We start from the raw sequence: 19,504 nt of genomic DNA on the forward strand, positions 1-19,504 counted from the left end.
ACACAGAAGACAACAAGATGCTTGTTGACACTGTCATCCAATATCCTGGGTGTAAGATATACTGCTAGCCGTGTAACCCCCAGCTTGTTATGCACACCAATAACGAACTTGCTGACAAAAGAAGCAGGAAATAATCCCACTCACAATAGCCTCAAAAGATACCTAGGAGGTAAAACTAACCAATAAGGTAAACTATCTCTATAATGAAAACTGAAGAAATGGAAGTGGATACTAGGAGATGGAAATATCTCTTATGCTTGTGGGTCAGCAGAATTGATACCATGAAAATGGATATATTATTAAAAACAGTCTATAGATTCTATGTACTCCCCATTAAAATTCCAATCACATTCTTAACAGAACTAGAAAAAAATCCTAATGTTGCACTAAAAGACCCCCAAATAGCCAAACTGATCCTGTGTAAAGATAATTATGCTAGCACCATAGCATATTTCCAATTATACTACAAAGCCAAAATAACTGAAATAGGACTGCATAAAAAATGATGGGTAGATTAAAGAAACAGAATAGAAGACACAAAAATGAATCCATGCACAGCGATAGCTGTGCAGTAAAAACATACATTAGAGAAAAGAAGACCTCTTTTAACACTTAATCCTGGGAAAACTGGATACTCACATATGGAAGACCAAAAGTAGGACTTTTTCTTAGCCTGTACAAAATCAGTTCAAAATGAACTAAGGACCATCCTGTTAAGTGAAAGAAGCCAGATTCGAAAGACAAGTATTGACTGCAGACATGATTCAAGCCACTTAGCAAGCCCAAGGCCTTAAGCTCAAACTCAGTATTCCAAAACACAAAACAAGACACCCAAAACCCACCGAATTTAATCAAAACACAAATTCTGGATGATTTCTCTCTCGTGTCAAATCTAGAACAAAAGAAAGTCATGAAAGTAGAAGAGGGACTTTTAGGAGAAAGAGGTCAAGGGGGCAGGAGTAAAGAGAGGACTTTGGAGGTGAATATGATCAAAGCATTCGTGTCCATTTATGAAAACATCACAGTGAAGACCACTGTTTTGTATCATTAACATATAGTCTCGAAAGAAAGAAAACATAATCAACAGAGTAGTATACCTCAGAGTTCTGAGTCTATCTAGGTGGAGCTGACCTTAGATCTAAGTCAGAATTTGGAGGAAATAGGGGTGGATGAGAGAGTGACTTTGAGCTGGCTAGTGAAGCCATCATATTGCTGTGTCCCGACTTTACTGAAGAATGAGTCTATGACCCAATTAAGGCTAAGAGAGCTGGAGGCTCAGGCCCAGGAGTGCTCCCTAAACCTTTCTCTTTTGCTAGCTATGAGTGGGAAAAAGAAATGGTACGCTGTGATGCAGCTATGTCAGCTGTGGAGGGAAAACCACACGGGGATGCAGACGACATGACAAGAACAAACAGGCCCCGATGATGTTGCTCGAGCCCCTGAATCTGGCTTTACTTGAAATCAGGCACCATGTCTGGACACCTCATATGATCTGAGCCATACAATTCTATTGATCACGTTCCATCTTTCTGACTTCACAACTGTTTGAGCTGGATTTTCTGGCAGTTTTACTTAGAAGCAGAGATAAGATATCCCTGGTCTACTGGCTACCTCCTCCATCATGCATGACTGCCTTGTTGCATGGAAGGAAGGCTAGTGATGTGAAGACAAGGCTGTGGGGAGATGGAGGCCAATGGGAGGGACTGGGGCCAGGCCACCGGCACCGGAGTGGTGAGACCGGCACAGAGCCACAAAAGTGTGGAAAACGTCATTACCTCTTATTTCCCAGTGCTCATGGCATTTACCAGTTATCACCCCAAAACACCAGAATCATCCAAATAACTCATGCCATCATGCACAGGTTTTCTGTCTTTTCAACACTGTGCGTATGTGTATTGGTGTGTGTATTTGGTTTTGGCAGGGCTTGGGGCTTGAACTCAGGGCTTAGGAGCTGTCATTGAGCCTTTTTTGCTCAAGGCTAGTACTCCACCACTTCGAGCCACAGCACCACTTCTGGTTTTCTGGTGGTTAATTAGAGATAAGAGTCTTATGGATTTTCCTGCCTGGGCTACTTTCAAACTGCGATCCTCAGATCTCAGCCTCCTGAATAGGTAGGATTACAGGTGTGAGACACCAGCGCCGTGTGTGTGTGTGTGTGTGTGTGTGTGTGTGTGTGTGTGTGTGTGTGTTTTATAATAGCATCCTTAAAAATACTTTTAGTATTTTAGTGTGCTTTGTTCTCTTATTTGCCATCCAGACCCATTCTCTGTCCTTTGTCCTGGTGGCTGTTTGACCCTGGGGCCCTTGCCCTCTAGTTTTAGCAGTAGATCTTAAGGGGGGAAGAGAGAGAAGTTGGGCCTCCTTCCCTCTCTCCCTTCCTTGCTAGGGTTCTGACAGGGGTTGTGTTCCTCTGAGATTGTACAGATTCTCTCACCTGATCCTTCAAGTACAGCCTCAGCCCGACTGTAGTTAGTAGTAACACTCTACTTTCCTCTTGCCTAGCCAATCCAAGAGAGCTGATGGTATACCATAGTTACTAGTCCTTGGGTGCCTCTCCATCCTTTTCTTGTTCCACGAACACTACCCAGTGCTAATCGTCTCTTGATGAAATTCTGTTCAGTGAAACCCCCTTGAGTACTGTCTTTGTCCTGCCAGGTCTGTACCTGATGTGGGTCGGGGCGTCCTCCCAGCCTCAGTCTGGGCACATCCTGTCACCACTAGCTCCCTGCTCTTTGTTAGAGATTCTTTACCATATGAAGTTGTCATGCCCTTGTTCAGACAGATCCCTCCCCCTTCACAAATCCTTTATCATTATCTCTGCCACAAAAAAAAAAAAAACAAAACCCTCCAACTCTTACTCATGTCTCAAAGCCTTGTTAAAAGTACCACATCCTACAGAAAGCCTTTTCTAGTCTCTCTTTTCAAGTGGAATGAATTCTTCTTTGGACCCCACTAAGCTTTTTTTATTTTTGTCTTTTGCTGTTGTTTCTTCAAGACAAATTCTCACTACGTAGCTCAGGCCAGCCTTAGCCTCATTATTCTCCTGCTTTACCCTCCCTGGGCTGGGACCCATTGAATTTTTACCTGCGGGTCAACCTGTGTCTCTCTCCTCTTGCCCTTTATCTCGAGCTTGAGGTAAACATATTGTCCCATTCAGTGCCATATCCCACCCGCTACCAGCACTGTGTCTGATGCCTACTGCATAGAACGGACCAGGAATGCATAGAATTACCATGTCATGCATGGACCCAGAAAATCACCCCATTTTTCTGTCTTTTGTGCATTGAATCGGATTATAAAAGGCAGGAGAAGACAGTTGATAGTGAATGCTATTTAGTAGAGAATTAAAACCAGGCCTTAAGAATGTGGGAATCTGCCCTCATCCTGAGCCATCACACCTCAAAATGCTTCATGACAATGTCCTAAGCAGTAACTCCTGACTTGTGGATTTGTTCTTCTCTGATCATGGCTATGCTGCTGTATACATAAGTAGTCAAGTGTCTGGTCCTACAGCTGGGATTTCTCACAGCTTTTGGTGTTCCCTCTAGTCTGAGGAGCCCCGCCTTGGATCAGTAAGGATGAGACTGGCTGGGAAAAATAAGGACTGGCTCCCAGTACTCTAGTCTCTAGAGTGACTTGGTGGCTCTGCTGCTCCAGGAATCTTTCAGTCTAAGCACAACCCAGCCTGACTCTCCCTCACTGGTCATGACCCACACGTGGGCAGGTCAGGTTATTTTCTGAGCTATAAATCTACGACTTGACTTGTGAGTTCTAACATCACCCATTTTCAACTTGTGGCTTATTCTATTGTATTTTCTTCCTCTTGAGATGGTTCATGTCTAATCGTCTCAAGGGTGATTCTACCCAGCAATTTGTTTCACGCATTTCAATGAAAAAACCTTCATCTACCATGGTCAGGTGTCATCGTCTCTTTCTCAGCAAATATTTACCTTCCAATTGTCTATACTCATTCAGTTTGGAGAAACCCTGGAACGTTCTGCTTGAAGAACACAACTTTTCCTTAGATTTAACACAGCTATCATAGATCACTGCTTCTTTACAGTTGCTAGTTTCACAACTGCTGTGAAAAACACCTTTCTGGCTCATTACACACCGCTTGTAAACGAAGTCTGACCCTCTCCCCCACAGAATGTAGTCAGGAGTAATCTGAGTTCATGTTGACCTCTGGGAGAAAGGTGGTCAGTCATCCTGCATTTTCTAGATTTGTCACATGTCTGGAATTCCCAGTCTGATGTACTTTCAACCCAGACTATGAGTCTAAGTAAGTGGAACCTCCCAACTTTCATCAGCCTTAAGGCAAGGCTCACTCCATCCTCATACTTCTGCTTTACAATGTTTCTGTCACCTTGAACTCTACTTGTGATAACTACTAAGCTTGCAGCCTGCTTACCAATTGTACAGTACCTCTTAATCTGTATAGAGCTCTAACCTTCTATTCCTTGCTTATGAATACTTTAAGAATTATGCAATATTTCTTCATCTTCCTCTTTTTTGGTGTTGTTTTCTTCTTTTTAATTTTTTTTGTAAAGGTGATGTACAGAGGGGTTACAGTTATGTATAGGATATACCAGCTCACTTAATAACAACAATGGATTGTATTTAGGATCCAGAAATGAATGTCAGTGCATTCAAGACAAAAAAAAAATCAAACAATGAGAAATGACCTTGTCATAGTAACATCTAAGGACTTCATTTACTTCATTTACTCTTGGAATCTTTGTGAGACTCTGGGGCTTGAACTCAGGGCCTCGGCACTGTCCCTTAGCTTTTTTGCTGGTGTTGTACCACTTGAGCCACAGCTCCAATTATGGCTTTCTTGTGATTAGTTGTGGATAAGAGTCTCAAGGAGCTTCGTGCTTGGGCTGGCTTTGAACTGTGACCCTTACAACTCAGCCTCTTGAGCAGCTGGGATTATAGGTATGAGTAACCAGCACCTGGCTTCAGGTTCTTTTTTTTTTTTTTTTTTCTGTTTTATGGATAATAGATGTGAGGATATCTATGGATAATAGACATGAGGACCCTGAGCAGAAATCAAGTAACTAAGTACAGGAACTCAGAGTGCTACTTCAGGCATTTTCTGAGTTCTGGATCTCGGATGCTGTGGATAGTCGTGTAGCTATTAACATGGAGGTTCATAAGGGCAACCAAATCTTAGTCATGTCACTTAAACAAACATAAGTATAAGTAACTTTTTCTCCCCAAATAAAAAAGGGAGTGGGATTTGCTAGAAAACATCAATATTTAATGAGGGCACCAAACAAGTTAAAGAAGAAACCTGGTATGCTTCTCAGGTTCTATGCTTTCTGAGCTGAGCACAAGGTCTCAACTTCCATCACTCTATAAAACTAATCTCTGTTGCCCAGTGAAATCTCAGGAAATTCTCCACAGGTAAGAAAGAAATGCATAGAGAGGAAACAGAAATGCACCAGCAGGCCTGTCCAGGTCAACAATTAACTTCTCTAATAAAAGAAAAAAAAAAACAACAAAACACCTACCTGATCTTTAGTTTAATTACCAACACTAGTGATTATCCAAGCCATTTTTCAAGGTCTACTGGAGCAGGTAGCACAGACAGGCAAATGAACGTCTTATCAGAGAAATGATCTCCAGACAGAGAAATGAGAAGAATACGGACCAGGAGGCAAAAGATACTTGGAGGGGTAGTTGGGTAGGGGTGGAGAATCTAGACGTAAACTCACTAAAAGATGAAGGAATTGCTAAGGATCACATTTGACAAGCTCAGCCATCCAAGGCTGATGGAGTTTTCAGCTGAATTATTGGAAACCAGATATTTCTCTTTTTTCTCTAATTAGCCTAAAGGATTCTCTGGGGACCAGGCAGGTTCCTACCCTGTGTTATGATCAGATCTCCAGGGAGGACAATGGGCTTCAGGCTGGAGCTTCAGGGTCATGCTAAGCTCACACTAATATTGGAATTGACAATAACCAGGTCTGCTCCTCCCCTCCCTGTTACCCCTCCCTCCAGCCTCCATACTAGGGAAAAGGTTTGTTTGCAACAACTCAGGCTTGGATAAGAGTGCCCTAGAGTGCTGTGTAAAATCCCATGCAACTGAGTCGGTAGCTTGGGGGCATCAATAGAACAGACTGGATTTGCATTTTTTATTTTTCAATGAAGGTATTGAAATCCAACATTTGAAGTCATCTTTCATGAAGTAAATGCAATGCTCAGCACCTGTAAGAGAGCATTCCTACTCTCAGAGAAAGGAAGTGGGAAAGAGAAGTATGGAAACATATCTATCTCTGAAGCTCGTGTTGAAATTTGCCACTGAGGTGTGGGAGTGAGGAGGTGGGTCCAACAAGAGCTACATCACGAAGAGATGATTGGATGGCTTTCTCCCGGATGAGTTATCATCCTCACAGACTGGATTAGCTACTATAAGAACGGGTTGTTATTAATCAAGTCTGGTCCCTGTGTTTTGCTCTTCTGCATGTACCTGCTTGCCCTCTGATTTCCCACTGTGGCTTGAAGTAGCATGTGGCTCCCACCAGCACCATGCTTTTGGACTTTCCTGTTTCCAGATCCGTGAGCCCAAATAAACTTCCTTCCATATAAATTACTCGGTGTCAAGTTTTATTATAGCAACAGAAAACCAACTATGATGTATGTGATATAGTAGTTCCATGCAATACTAAACTTGGATGGGAGAAGATAAAAAGCCTCTTTATGGCCTCTTATCTGGCCTTGATCTTTCTAATCTTCTAGCCCAGAATTCAGACCTGCTGACAGCCATTCCTTTTATGACCTCCCACAGAATCTCTCTCCATCCTGATCCCAACTCTCTTGTCTAAGACTCAAGGCACATGCTGCAGCTTTCCTGCAGTATTTACTACATTTGGGCTCATGTTAGTGATATTTGTGCATGTATCACTGCCAGCAGAGTGAAAAGACAAATCACAGATTTGACTCTCTTGCCAGTAGCATCCATACTTGTTAACTTAAAGTTGAGCTCCCAATTGCTGAATGAACATATTCTCCTAGGGCTAGACAATATTTTTCTTCTTATCTGCCAGTTCTGTTTGATTGACAACAATGGCTGCCTCAAATTTAGTTTCAAGAATAGAGCCATAATAGAGCTCGAGTAGCAAGGAGTGTTGTAATCAATTAATGATGTTGGTCACAGGCAGGACTGGGAATAGCAATGTGAATTATTTGTGAATATGAAGCGAGAATTATGTGAGTATAGAGAAGGGAGATTTTCTTTCACCAAGCTGTCAGAGAAGTCAGTAAGACAAAAGTGAGAATTAAATGCTTCTTCAAGGATGAGCAGAGAATTGTGGGCAAAACATCTGAGCACCAGCACAGAAAAGTACACCCATTAGGGGAAAGCAACAACTAGAAAAATTTAAGTAAAATATAAGCTCAAATGAAGGTTTATGTGGGAGAATGGACAAATCACTGTGGATTACCCCAAGTTAAGGGACATTAAAGAAAAAAATGGGTCAAGAGAGCAGGGATGGGAAAAGCAGGAAGATAATAGGCTTGATTTGGCTACTTTGTAAAATCAAAGTCAGCAAGATTGCTTTTAACTACCAGTTAGTTGTTACAGGGTTTGCCAGGAAGGAAGAAATTGTTCTTAATAGCTAAGAAGCCCTGCTGCAAATTCCATCTCTCTGTGCTTAGCCATGTGACCTAAGTCTTTTAAGTTTCATTTTCTTCAGCTGCAAAATGGAAACCATCCTAACTGATTCATCATACTGGTGTCAAATTGGACATAAAACTCATAGGAAGGTCACAGTAAATATTACTATTAGTTTTGATAAACCACAAGAGAAAGCATTTTCCAAAGTAGAAACTATGTTTCTCACAATCAAACAACTCATTGGATCTTATAAGAAACCTGTAAAGTGGCTAAATGGCTTAGAAAACAAGTCCATCAATTAGATAACGCATAGAAGTTGGACAATGTCCATTTGTTTTCCAGGTATTTTTGTGAGAGGCTGGTTGATTAGGCTTCTTGGAGTTTGGGCCTTTCTGGTGATGATTTATTTTTGTTGTAATTGCTGTTCACTTAATTCTTTAATGAATTACAAGCAATCAGATCACTTTTAAGCAATAGAACAGCGGTAGAAAAGAGTTTAATTGTAAAGTCTCTCATCGAAGCACCCTCCTGCAGATTTTCCTTTGAGTGCTACAGTTTTAAGCACATAACCATTGAGTCCAAATAAGAAGAGCAATTACAAGAGGAAACACACAGCACAGACCTTCCCGGAGGCCATTTCAGAGTCCAAATTCCTGTCCCAGAGGTTACCACTTTCTCCAGCATCCGAAGTGAGGGAGATGACGTGATGTGAGTATCCAGACTCTCCCTAGACACTTGAAGCTCTGCTGGGTTGATTATCGTGCCCCTGGGCAGTTAGGGACTCTGAGACTGAGAACGAGCCCAGGAACCAAGACCTCTGCCTGAGCAGGTGAAGAAGGAGACACAGTGTCTCTCCTGATTTGGTTGAATGGGAACAGCTGCTTGGAGTTTACACATCTGGGGCTAGGTCTGGGAGAGGAATGACCAAGGACACATGGCCTGCAGCATCCCTGAGCTGGGATAAGGTCCAGCCTGTCTGTGGAAGGGCAAGGACATTTGCTGGAAAGGAAACGCCTACCTGTGGTAATGGAACAGGCAGTGAGCAGATACTTTTTCCAAAGATAGGTAGCACCATTTCTGGCAAAGAGTGAGTCACAGAAACACTTCCTTTCCATTAACAGAGGTGTTACTGTGAAGAATGGTAATTACAACAGAGCACCCTTTGTTGAGGGTTAAAGCTGTTCCCCCAGGAAGTATAGTGAATTACCTCCTTGTAACACACTTACCAGCCGAATTACACAACCGCTCTGAGGTAGATTATGGGTTTTCATAGTATCTGTCTGCAGCACTGGATGTGCATTTAACATGTAAAAGATTTTGCATGAAAGGACATTTAAATTATGTTTCCTTCACAGACACTGCTGGGAACAAGGGAATTAAGTGAGCCACTCAATGTCAGCTAAAGTGAGTGCATTTTCTTCTAATATTTGAGTGTTCGATGGCACCGCGTTAAGCGATCCCAGGTGTCCAGCGACACGAGAGAGAGTTGCAGTTCCTCAGGCAAACGCAGCTTTTCTGGCACCCAGCCAGCGTGCTGCTGACTCTCGAGGACAGTTATTTTCAGTCTCAGCTCTGTTGAAAGTAATCACAATTTCTCACAAGTAATTAATGAAGAGAGTCTTCTGTCTCTATAAGCAAGAGCTCGCTCATACCATCGCATGAGTTAGTTCCCTATCTGAGCTCATCTATGAGGTCTACTGTCACCTGAAGGAGCACACAAAAGCGTTCTACATGACATGGCGCATCTTTGAAGTTTCTTTTCTTCTTTTTTGGCAAAGCACATTTTATTAATGTATTATTTATTTTTTTATGTTCCTGTACTGGGGCTTAAGCTCCAGGTCTCATGTTCTCACGTGGCTTTTTTGCTCAAGGCTAGCATTCTATCACTTAAGCTATACCTCCACTTCCTCTTTTATTTCTTATGACTGGCACTTAAAGTTTTGATGGGTGGGTAACTTTTATTCTGTAGTTTCATTGTACTAATAAGACATAAATTGTAGATTGGGATTTAAGACTTTTAATATCTATCATCAACCGGTAGCAATTTATATTCAAACTATTCTCAATAGGTAGTACCAGTAATGCAAGAGATGTACAATTGTGATTTTTATTTAAAAAAATCCTTGTATAATTTCCTGGTTAGATCCTTTCATGTGGGGATTTGATTTAATGGACTTCAAGTAGATGTTTTCAATTGAGTAACTTCAAATCAGAATCTTTTCAGTGATTCTATCAGTTGACTAGATTCTGATTTACTTTTTAAAAAAAGAAAGAAAGAAAGCACCAGCCATAGGCATTCAAGGTGTAATTTTCTTTTCTTAATTCTTCAATATGTAGAACTTGAGCCAAGCCTACTACAGGATCTCTTCTGTAAGGCACGTAAATAAGCAGATATATGTGACAGACAGACAGGTGTACATAGACATCCTAAGGAAGAGAGGGGTATACTATCTTATTGACACACCGTGTATATGTGTATATAGTTAGTTATACATAACATGACAGACAAATCTATCTGCTTCAAAGTTTGTGGAAAATATCATGAACACCACTTTATAGTAACTCTTACTTTGCTAATATTACTGCAATGTATGTGGCATGCTATTGATTAAAAATATTAAGGCAAATAAAAATAGATGATTAAACTAACAACTTTCTTTTCATCATCATCTAGAAAAAGATAAACATAAAGCTATGTTCTTCATTAAAAACAGGAGTTCCTATTCCATATGACAATTATGCCAGATTTTGTTTTCCCTATATCAAACTGATATATACATATATGTGTAATTTATATATAAATAATGTTATATGTATAGTATACTTATTTACATATTATTTATTCACAAATTTAACCTGTTTTCCCCTCCCCCAAGATGAGTTCCTCTGGCTCCTCAAATGAACTGAGGAGTAACTTTATGGTCATAGACTTAATACATCTGAAAGCTAAAAGGAACCCCAGATATTTTCTAACCAAGGCTCAATACATGTACACTACACATCACATACCATTATACCTCGGTCCAAAGCCCTTGGCAGACATAAAAAATCAGTTCCAGAACTTCTGCTTCTAACTCTATCTCAATAAATATCATACCATGCTTTCCCTTTCCCCTTCCTATAACTGGGAATTGAAATGTGAATGGAATTCTCTTTGATCTTCCAGCTAATCCAAACCCCTCTGTCTGATAAGAACCAAAGCATGACTGAGTCTTAAGTATCAGATATCCTTCCCCTCCCCTACCCCAAACCCCTCCCCCATGACTTTTTAGAAGCTGCTGCATTATTTGAAGGCCTCCTTGAGTTTTTTGTTTGTTTGTTTTAAATGTTGAAGGGTATAACTCAAGGGGTCTATAGTCTAGGTTTTTAAGAAGCTGTTCTTGTTCATTCCACAAACAAAGGACAAAGTCTTCCTAACTCTCTAGGTGAAAAATTGGACAAATATATTGAGCCTGCCAAATAAGGAGACAGTGAAAATCTGAGTACAGGGTTACAAACACAGGCAGGTGCAACACAGCAGTGGAAAAACATAATGGTTAACAAGAGCATCTCTACTGCCAGACTGCCAGGGATTGAATCCCAGCTGTGCCCTTGCTCAGAAACCTTGGCATAAGTTTTGAAACTGTTGGTGCCCCACTCTCCTAACCATATGCTTTATGGAAGTAAAAGAAGTTAATGCACTTAAAGCACCTAGAACAGTAGTTGGCATATACTTAGTGACACCTATGTTTTTTCTTTCTTTTTCTTTTTGTCAGGGCCTGGGCTCTGTCTCTGAGCTCTTTCGCTCAAAGCTAGAGCTCAACCTCTGAGCCATTGCTCCACTTCCATTTTTGAGTGGTTAATTGGAGATAAGAGTCTCAGGGGTCTTTTCTACATGGGTTGGTTTTGAACTGTGATCCTCATATCTCAGCCTCCTGAGTAGCTAGTGAGCCACCAGCACCAGGCTGATATCTGTGTTTTCAATCTTACATTTGAAATAGGGAAAGTGTTTTCCATTACCTGGGAGAAGTATGGGAGTGAGGTATTGTCTTGGAACAGAATAGAGTTGAGTCGTAAGGGTAAGGCCAACAGTTGGATGTAAACAGTGGATGGGTTTGGATGCGAGAGATGCTCTACCCATCCCAAGGACTGTGGGAAAACCCAGGGCAATGTGTTCTAGTTTATTTCCTAGAAAGATAACTTTGATAGCAGTCTCAACTCTAACTGTTGTCTAGACTGAATAGCAGTCTTCAAACAGATAAGTCCATATGCCAGTCTTCAGGACCTGTGGATAAAATCCTCTAGGACAATGTCATGAATGTTACCTTCCATGGTAAGATAAAATGTAGCGCAGAATCTGAGAAAGATCATGCATGGGGAGGGCTCTAATATATCACAAAAGACATATACCTTAAGGTGAAAGTGTAGATTACAATGGCTGTGGCCACAAGCTCAGGAATGGTGGGACCACCAAAAGAGGCTAAAAGAGTCCAGGAGCAAGGTTTCCCCCACCCCTAGGGCTCCCCAAGGATCATGGCTTTGTCAGATCTCAGACCTCTGAGGCCCCTCTATTCCATGTAACTTCTATTCTTCTGGACCCCATTGTCTTCCTCTCTCTCATCTACATCTTTTCACTTTTGTGTGGTACTAAGATTTGAACTCAGGATCTTGCATTTGCTAGGCAAAGGTACTCCACTCTAGATCCCTGTGCAATTTGTCCTTTTGCCTCTTTTTGCCTTGATTCACTTGATAACTTCTCAGTCTCAGTATGGCCTGCCTGCTTAAAATTGCCATCTCTGCCTTCCCTACCCACCTTCCAAGCTTTCTGTCATTCCAGAGTACTGGTTCTATGTTCTATTTTCCTACTTACTCCATTTACCCTCTGCCTTTTTCCACTGTAACATAAGGTCCATGGAGTAGGAGTTTTGTTCACTGCTCTGTATGTGATTTGGCTCTTAAAAAAATCCCTGGCACACCTAGGGTACCATGGCACATTGAGTGAATGAATGAATGAGGTAGAGGTTGGCTGCTGCAGGAATATTACTAACCTCTGCTAAGCTAATTCAGTCTGGGGTGAAGGACAAGGCTCAGAACTAGCATAAGCCATGGTCAGCCCCTGTCATCAAGAGTTCCATTGTACCAAAGCATATACTAAGTCCAAAACAAACACTACCAGGTATATGCCACAGAGCTCCAGGGTAGAAACATGAGGTTGGTCAAGGTATTACCAGACAAGTGAAGGAATTGGTTCAGAGTTCAGACAATAGAATTGCAATCTATCAATGACTGCTTCTACAGTACTCCAAAGGTAATGATTTACAATTAATAAAACTGCCAGCTCCATTGATAGACAGAACCTTATTGCTTTTCCTGTAGCTCCTCAAGCTTGGAATCAAAGATTTCTTTTTCTCAAATGACTGAAATAACACAAAATAAGTCTGGAGTAGGGTGAGATCTTTAAGGTCTATTCTCAACACTCCATGCTGTACAATCCTTGTTGGTGACTTAAATCTGTAGGCTTCCAGAATTCTCTCTCGGTAATTCTACTTGAACAGATTTTTCACTGAGAGGACACAATTCCCTCCCTCAGAATTTCTGCCTGTTAAGTGAATGGAGAGTTAAGCTGTAGGATTCAAAACAAAATGATTAATTCTATTTTCCTTCCTTCCTTCCTTCCTTTCTTCCTTCCTTCCTTCCTTCCTTCCTTCCTTCCTTCCTTCCTTCCTTCCTTTCTTTCTTTCTTTCTTTCTTTCTTTCTCTCTCTCTCTTTCTTCCTTTCTTTCCTTCTTTCTTTCTTTCCTTCTTTCTTTCTTAAGGAATGTTATGGAAGTTGCTATTGGCTGAGATAGACCAAAGTCATCAAAACACTTGAATCACCCTGGACTCCAAATTATTGGCTGGATACCAAGAAGTACAAAGAAAGTCACACAGCAGGAGAGACAACATCATACGATTAATTTTTCCCATCATCAACCATTCAGATTTACTTTGTAATAACATTCACTGGATGCATAGCTTATGCCAGTATGTACCTGGCTATTTTGACATTCTCTTAGTCAACCCTAATGACAAAGATTTCCATTCTGAAGATGAGGAACGGATGAGCCCAGAGAATAAGCAATTTGTCTGATGGAAGTGCCTTTTGGAGCCAGAATTCAAATGCAGGCTCTGTCCTTGTTCCCTGAATGCAGTACAGAAGCAGGGAAAAGCCGACCTAATAAAAGCTTATCAAATAAAAGCAATCAAATCGTCCTCATGGTATCTGAGGAAAAGCCTCTCATGTGAAAATCCAAGGTATTATTTTCAACAACTTGTAAGTTGCTTCAGGGACCGAGATGGTCATCTATTTAATCCTTCTATCTATGAGTCAGAACTTAAGACACATTTAGCTCATAGCATTTGCTGGTCTATGAAACACAAAACCAACATCCACACTTAATATAGATGATCTTTAATTGTATTTATCTTCACCTGCCATATCATGGGGGCAAATGGGGTTGGAGAGTAGCAGAGACTTTAAGCAACACATATAAAAGGGTTGCCCTTCATTCAAAAGCCAAATTACTTTACAGAGTCAGAATTGCTAAATTCACTACAGAGGTAACAAACATTTCCCTGGTTGCAATCAGAAGATAACATTTCACCATGGTAGTTAGTAAATTTAAGAGGATTTTTTTTTCCTTCTTCTTCTTCAAGGCCCACATATTGAAAGTCCAGAAAGGAGACTGCCTAAGAGCTCTTGTGATGTTTCAGGACCAATTATAAAATATACTTTTACTATCATGGCCTAGCAAGGGCTTATAGCTACATAGTGCCACTGTTTTAAAAGGGCTGGAATTTCACTGCTCAGTAAACCAAGGAACTAATATAGACTACACAAAGAGAAGTTCGATTTCTTATAGATGTCCAAAGGAGAAAAGAAGAGGGTCTTGGGCTGGGAAGGTGGCTTAGTGGTAGGGTGCTTGCCTAGCATACATGAAGCCCTGGGTTCAATTCCTCAGTACCACATAAACAGAAAAAGCAGACGTAGTGTTATGGCTCAAGTGATAGAGTGCTAGCTTGAGCAAAAGAAGCTCAGGGACAGTGTCCAGGATGAGTTCAAGCCCCAGGACTGGCAAAATAAATAAGAAGAAGGTGGAGGTGGAGGAGGAGGGGGAGGGGGAGGAGGAGGGAGGGGAGGAGGAGGAGGAGGGGAGAAGAAGAGGGTCTCAGGAAGTGTTAGGGTGGGCATACTTGGGGATGCTACAAGCTGGAGACTTACCATATCAGTAGCAAAAACAAACACAGAAACAAAAACACGAACAAACCAACAAAACCAAAGCCAAATATGAATTTCCATCAGGGAGAAATAATGTCCATCAGACTTCAGAAGGATGCTTGGAATTTTTTAAAGATGCATGGCATTTATGGAGGAAAAAGTATCCAAATTAAATTCCTGGGTCTTTCTGGCATTAAAATTAAGGGGAAGGGCCCCTTGGGGCCCACATCTGGACAGTAGGCCTGAAATCCTTCTTGATCCTGAAGATATACTTAGCAATATAACTGGTTCTAAAGACTAGGGAACAACTGCTCACACTTTTTTTCCAACGTGGCTTCTAGTGCATTGGTACACCAACCCAAGCACTGGCTGGTGTACGTACAACACTTGGTTTACAGGCCAGCATCTCTGGAGAGTCCTGGGCTGAAAAAAATCAGGATTAGTGCACTTCCCCAGGAATTAGGAGGGTGACACAAAGCTAAGGTCATTCCCCACCCCTACCCCCAAGTCTTGAGGAAAGAATTTAATCATGAATTCTAGATGCCTCTCTGAGAAAATCAACAAGGCCATCTCTTCTATTTGCTGGAAGAGAAATCAAATCATTCTCTTGGTAGAGTTTGCTATTTCAATTGTGGCACGACAGGGTAAACCTTCCCTAAAAAATGTCCAAAAACCACTTGCACGTCTGTGAGAGGAAAGTCAACACTTGGCATTTCTAAGTCTTCCCTTTCCTCCCACAAAAGTCCTCTGTTAGAGCAATTCCAGGATGTTATTTATTTACTAGAAAACCTGACTTTCCTTTGCACAGGTTCTGGAGGAGGCAAACTGACTCCAAGGATCCCATTAACTTGCAAAGGTGGCTGAGTTTCTATTTTTGTTTGTTTGGTTGGTATGGAGGATGATGGAATGGGCAAGACAATAGAAAGAATTCTCTGGAAGCAGTAGCTGGAGGGGTTTGGGCTAAGTTTGGGAGGCCAGGCTGACCCCATCTGACTTTCCAGCAAAAGCAGCAGTGGTTTCCAAACAGGGGGTGGAGCCTGCCAAGGAATCCACTTTCCCTGGAGCTTGAACTGGCCCTCACTTGCTGGGATGTCCCGATCTGTGACCTGTGTCAGCTCATAGGGCAAGGAGACACACAGAGCTCCAAAGAAGTACACCCCAGAAACAATCAAGAAAACACCACCTCATCAGACTATCAGAAGCTGAATAGAAGCAACGCACACCCCGGAGCAGTGGCTCAAATACGATCTGTCAGACTTGAGTGAAAAACACTCCTGTTTGAAACCCAGTAAGCACAGCTTAACATCAGTTTAATAGAACACGTGGAGGGTAAGGTAGCCCAAGAGGAGCCTGAGTGCCTTCAGTCTTCTTCTTCCCCCAGTGACCTCTGGCGGGCCAGTAAATTCATGTAGGAATATGGCAGTCTTATGGAGGCGTGGGTAATCCGGGGTGTGTGTTGTGTGTGTGTGTGGGGGGGCACCTTCCCAAGCCCTGCCTAGGGTTGGTGCTGGTGTGGGGGGGGGGCAACATTACTAGTCCTCATCTCCTCCCTACCCAGTCCCCCCTCCTTCCCCAGGCCATTCCAGAGACACCTCTTCCACTGACAACTGTAATTCTAATGATCTCTTGTCAGGGCACTAGCTGGGGTTGGTGGAGAAGAGGGGGGAAAAAAAAGAAGAAAAGAAAACCCACGGTGTGTGGGGGGGGGGGGTGGAGTGAGCAGTACCGTGGGAAATCAAACCAAACCCTGTTTATTTTCACAAGGTCAGTGCTTGTCCATCTGCCCAAAGGGGGTCTCCCTCCACCCCTACTTTGATCCTTTTTTGGATAAAGCAAGGAACAGGCACCCAAATCAGACTCCCCTAGCTTTGTTCTCAGCTCACAGCAATCCAGCGCGCTCCAGGGACAGGCTGTTCCCCCCCCCCCCGAACCCCCCCCCCCATGCCCTACCGGCGTGGGAACCCAAGGCCAAGGCCAAGGGGGAGGGGAGGGGGACCCCCAACACGCATCGCGCCGGCCAGCGCCATGCCCGCCCTCACCCCGCACGCCCGGGCACGCGGCCTGGGCACTGGGCGCGCGTGAGTGTGTGTGTGCGCGCGCGCGCGGCCCACCCGCCGCTCACCTAGCACCACGGCGGCCACGGTGGAGAGCAGCAGCCAGTTGGTCTTCAGGAAGCGCTTGCAGTCCCATCCTCTCCTCGCCGGCTTCCCCATGGCAGGCGCCCGGGCTCCCAGCGGTCGCTGCGGCCACTGCTCCTGGTGGTGCGCGTGGGGTGTGGAGCGTGCGCGCGGGGCCGGGGGGTTGAGGCGGGGAGACCCGGGGGCGGCCGGCTGGCTCGGGCTGCGGCGGCGGCTCCGGGAGGAGGATGCACGTTGACAGCTGTCGCCGCGGCCGCCACCGCCACCTGGGATCGCGCGCGGTGCCTGCTAGCTACCCCGGCCGGCCGGCGAGCGCGGCGGTTTTGCGTGGCGGCGGGCGCGCCCGGCTCCTCCTGCTGCCGATCTCTGCAGCGCCTGGGCCAACCAGCGAGGAAGGAGGGAGGAGCGGCAATCCGGGGAGGCGGGTGGGTGGGTGGGTGGGTGGGTGCTTGCGTGGGGCGCTCGGGGTCTCGGTGCAGCACTCGTGGAAAGGCGCCCGGGCACGGTGGCCAGGGCTTACTTCTCGACCCATAACCGGCACCTGATGTCTGTCTGTCTGTCCGTCTGTCCCTCCCTCTCTCCCTTCCTCCCTCTCTCTCTCCCTTCCTCCCTCCCGATCTCCCTCTCCCTCTTCCTCTCCCTCTCCCTCTTGGTACCTAAATTTGGGGGTTTGGCCCACCATCCAGAGGGGGCGGAGTCTCTGCTCCCCCACCCGCAGCCCCCACCCCCACCCCGCCTACTCCCGCACCTTCCCTAGTCATGGGGTGGCAGAAGAACACCGTGCCCTGACGAGTTAGGAGCGATTTTGTGTTCTGGGACGCCGTGGCTGCCCCTACGCAGGCTGTGAGGTGCCCGCGAATCACCAAAGCCTGAATGAAGCGTCTGGGAGAAGGAAGAGCCCAGCGCTTGCAGCGTGGATCAGGGGCGCCGTCTCTCTCCTGCGCCCTGCCCCGTCCCACCCCCCCCCCCCCCCCCCCCCCCCCGCCAATCCCCCGCTCCTCGGCCCCTCTGGGTCGCCGGAGTTGCCACAGGATTTGTCTGTGGACACAGACTTGGAGGTGTCCCTGGCTTTGGGAGCCTGGGATCCCTCTGGCAACCTTACTTTCCCTTCCTGGGATTTGCTCGATGGTGGCTGGCCTTGGGTAATTAGGACCCAGAACTCGACGAGGCTGTTCTGGGAAGGTGGGCGGACCCAGCCCCAAGGCCAACTACATTGTAGGGAAGGGCAAATTGGAGAGCTGGAAAAACTAGGTTAGTGGTGCAAAGTACTCTTGGCTCTGCAGGGTGAAAGGTCTAATTCTCTTTCATACTTCCACTCAAGATTTTCACTCTCAATTAAACGTGCCCTTCCCCTTCACCACGTCAGCAGCTAAAAAAACCCATCTTCTCAACGGCTTTCCAGAATTAAGGGAACTTGTGTCCTTTTGCCCTGTGGAAAGACAAAAGTATCCTTAAAGAAAAGATAACATATTCAGCTTGATGCACTGTGGACACTGCGGTATGAAAGAGTTGATCAGCGGCTTTCCAGAATACAAACTTTAAGGAAGGAAGGGTAGAAGGTTATCAAGATCATTGTGTACCTGAGGGAGATGTAAAAAAAAATGTTAGAAGAGCAAAAACTACCATGAAAGAGGGAACAAAGATTTATTACACACACACACACACACACACACACACACACACAGTTTGAAAAACTCCAATGTCCAACATAAAATTAATGGTAAATACATTATGGAACTTCTATGCCGCAGCATGAAGTCTATATGAAGTTTTTAATATTATGGAAAAGGAAGAAAAAAATAAGGGGTAACATTATATTTGTAATTTGATCATCTGTGTGTAAAATAAAACACATAAAACAGTCCTCTGTGCTTAGGGAAAAGAGAAAGAAATGCACCCAAATTGAGCAATGACCTTCTTTCATGAGACCCTCATATTTGGATCTTTTTCTTTTCTTCCTTTCTGTATTTATTGAAGTATCTATCATAAGTATACTTTGTTAGGGCTTTATTTATAAAGCAAAACCCCAAAAGAGAAAGTGGAAGAATCTAAGATACCTTTGCACATCTCACCATTTCTTCCAGTTATAATAAGACAATCATACCTGAGTTCTGGGGAAGGTAGTTTAAATCTTAGCACCACCGTGTGCCACCAAGTCTCAGTTTTCCCATTGATAACAAGGATCCTAATCATCTTTACCTCAGGGAGGTGGTGTAAGAACTGAATAATTAAGCTGTATGCCTGTGACTCACACCTGTAATCCTAGCCACTCAGGAGGCTGGGATCTGAAGATTGTGGTTCAAAGCCAGCCTGGGCAGGAAAGTCAATGAGACTCTTATCTCAACTAATTACCAGAAAATCCAGAACTGTGGCTCAAATGGTAGTGCACTAGCCTTGAGCAAAAAAGCTCAGAGACAGTGCTCAGGCCTTGAGTTCAATCCCAAGGACTAGCACCGGAAAAAAAAAGATAAAAGAAAGAAAGAAAAGGAATTGAATAATTGAATAATA

At 43.8% G+C, this 19,504-nt stretch overlaps 1 protein-coding gene across 1 annotated transcript in view; it reads right to left on the reverse strand.

Annotated features, from left to right (window-relative positions):
- The window catches only part of Slc1a1 (solute carrier family 1 member 1), an 80,188-nt gene extending 62,721 nt beyond the window's left edge, over positions 1-17,467 (reverse strand). The window contains exon 1 of the mRNA XM_042699351.1: positions 16,981-17,467. Within this exon, the coding sequence (XP_042555285.1) occupies positions 16,981-17,071 (91 nt within the window). The 5' untranslated portion in view covers positions 17,072-17,467. The remainder of the gene's footprint in view (positions 1-16,980) is intronic.
- Positions 17,468-19,504: the final 2,037 nt, after the last annotated feature.

This window comes from Dipodomys spectabilis, unplaced genomic scaffold, assembly GCF_019054845.1.
Source record: "Dipodomys spectabilis isolate Male_0828 unplaced genomic scaffold, ASM1905484v1 ptg000241l, whole genome shotgun sequence".
NCBI classification, from domain to species: Eukaryota; Metazoa; Chordata; class Mammalia; order Rodentia; family Heteromyidae; genus Dipodomys; species Dipodomys spectabilis.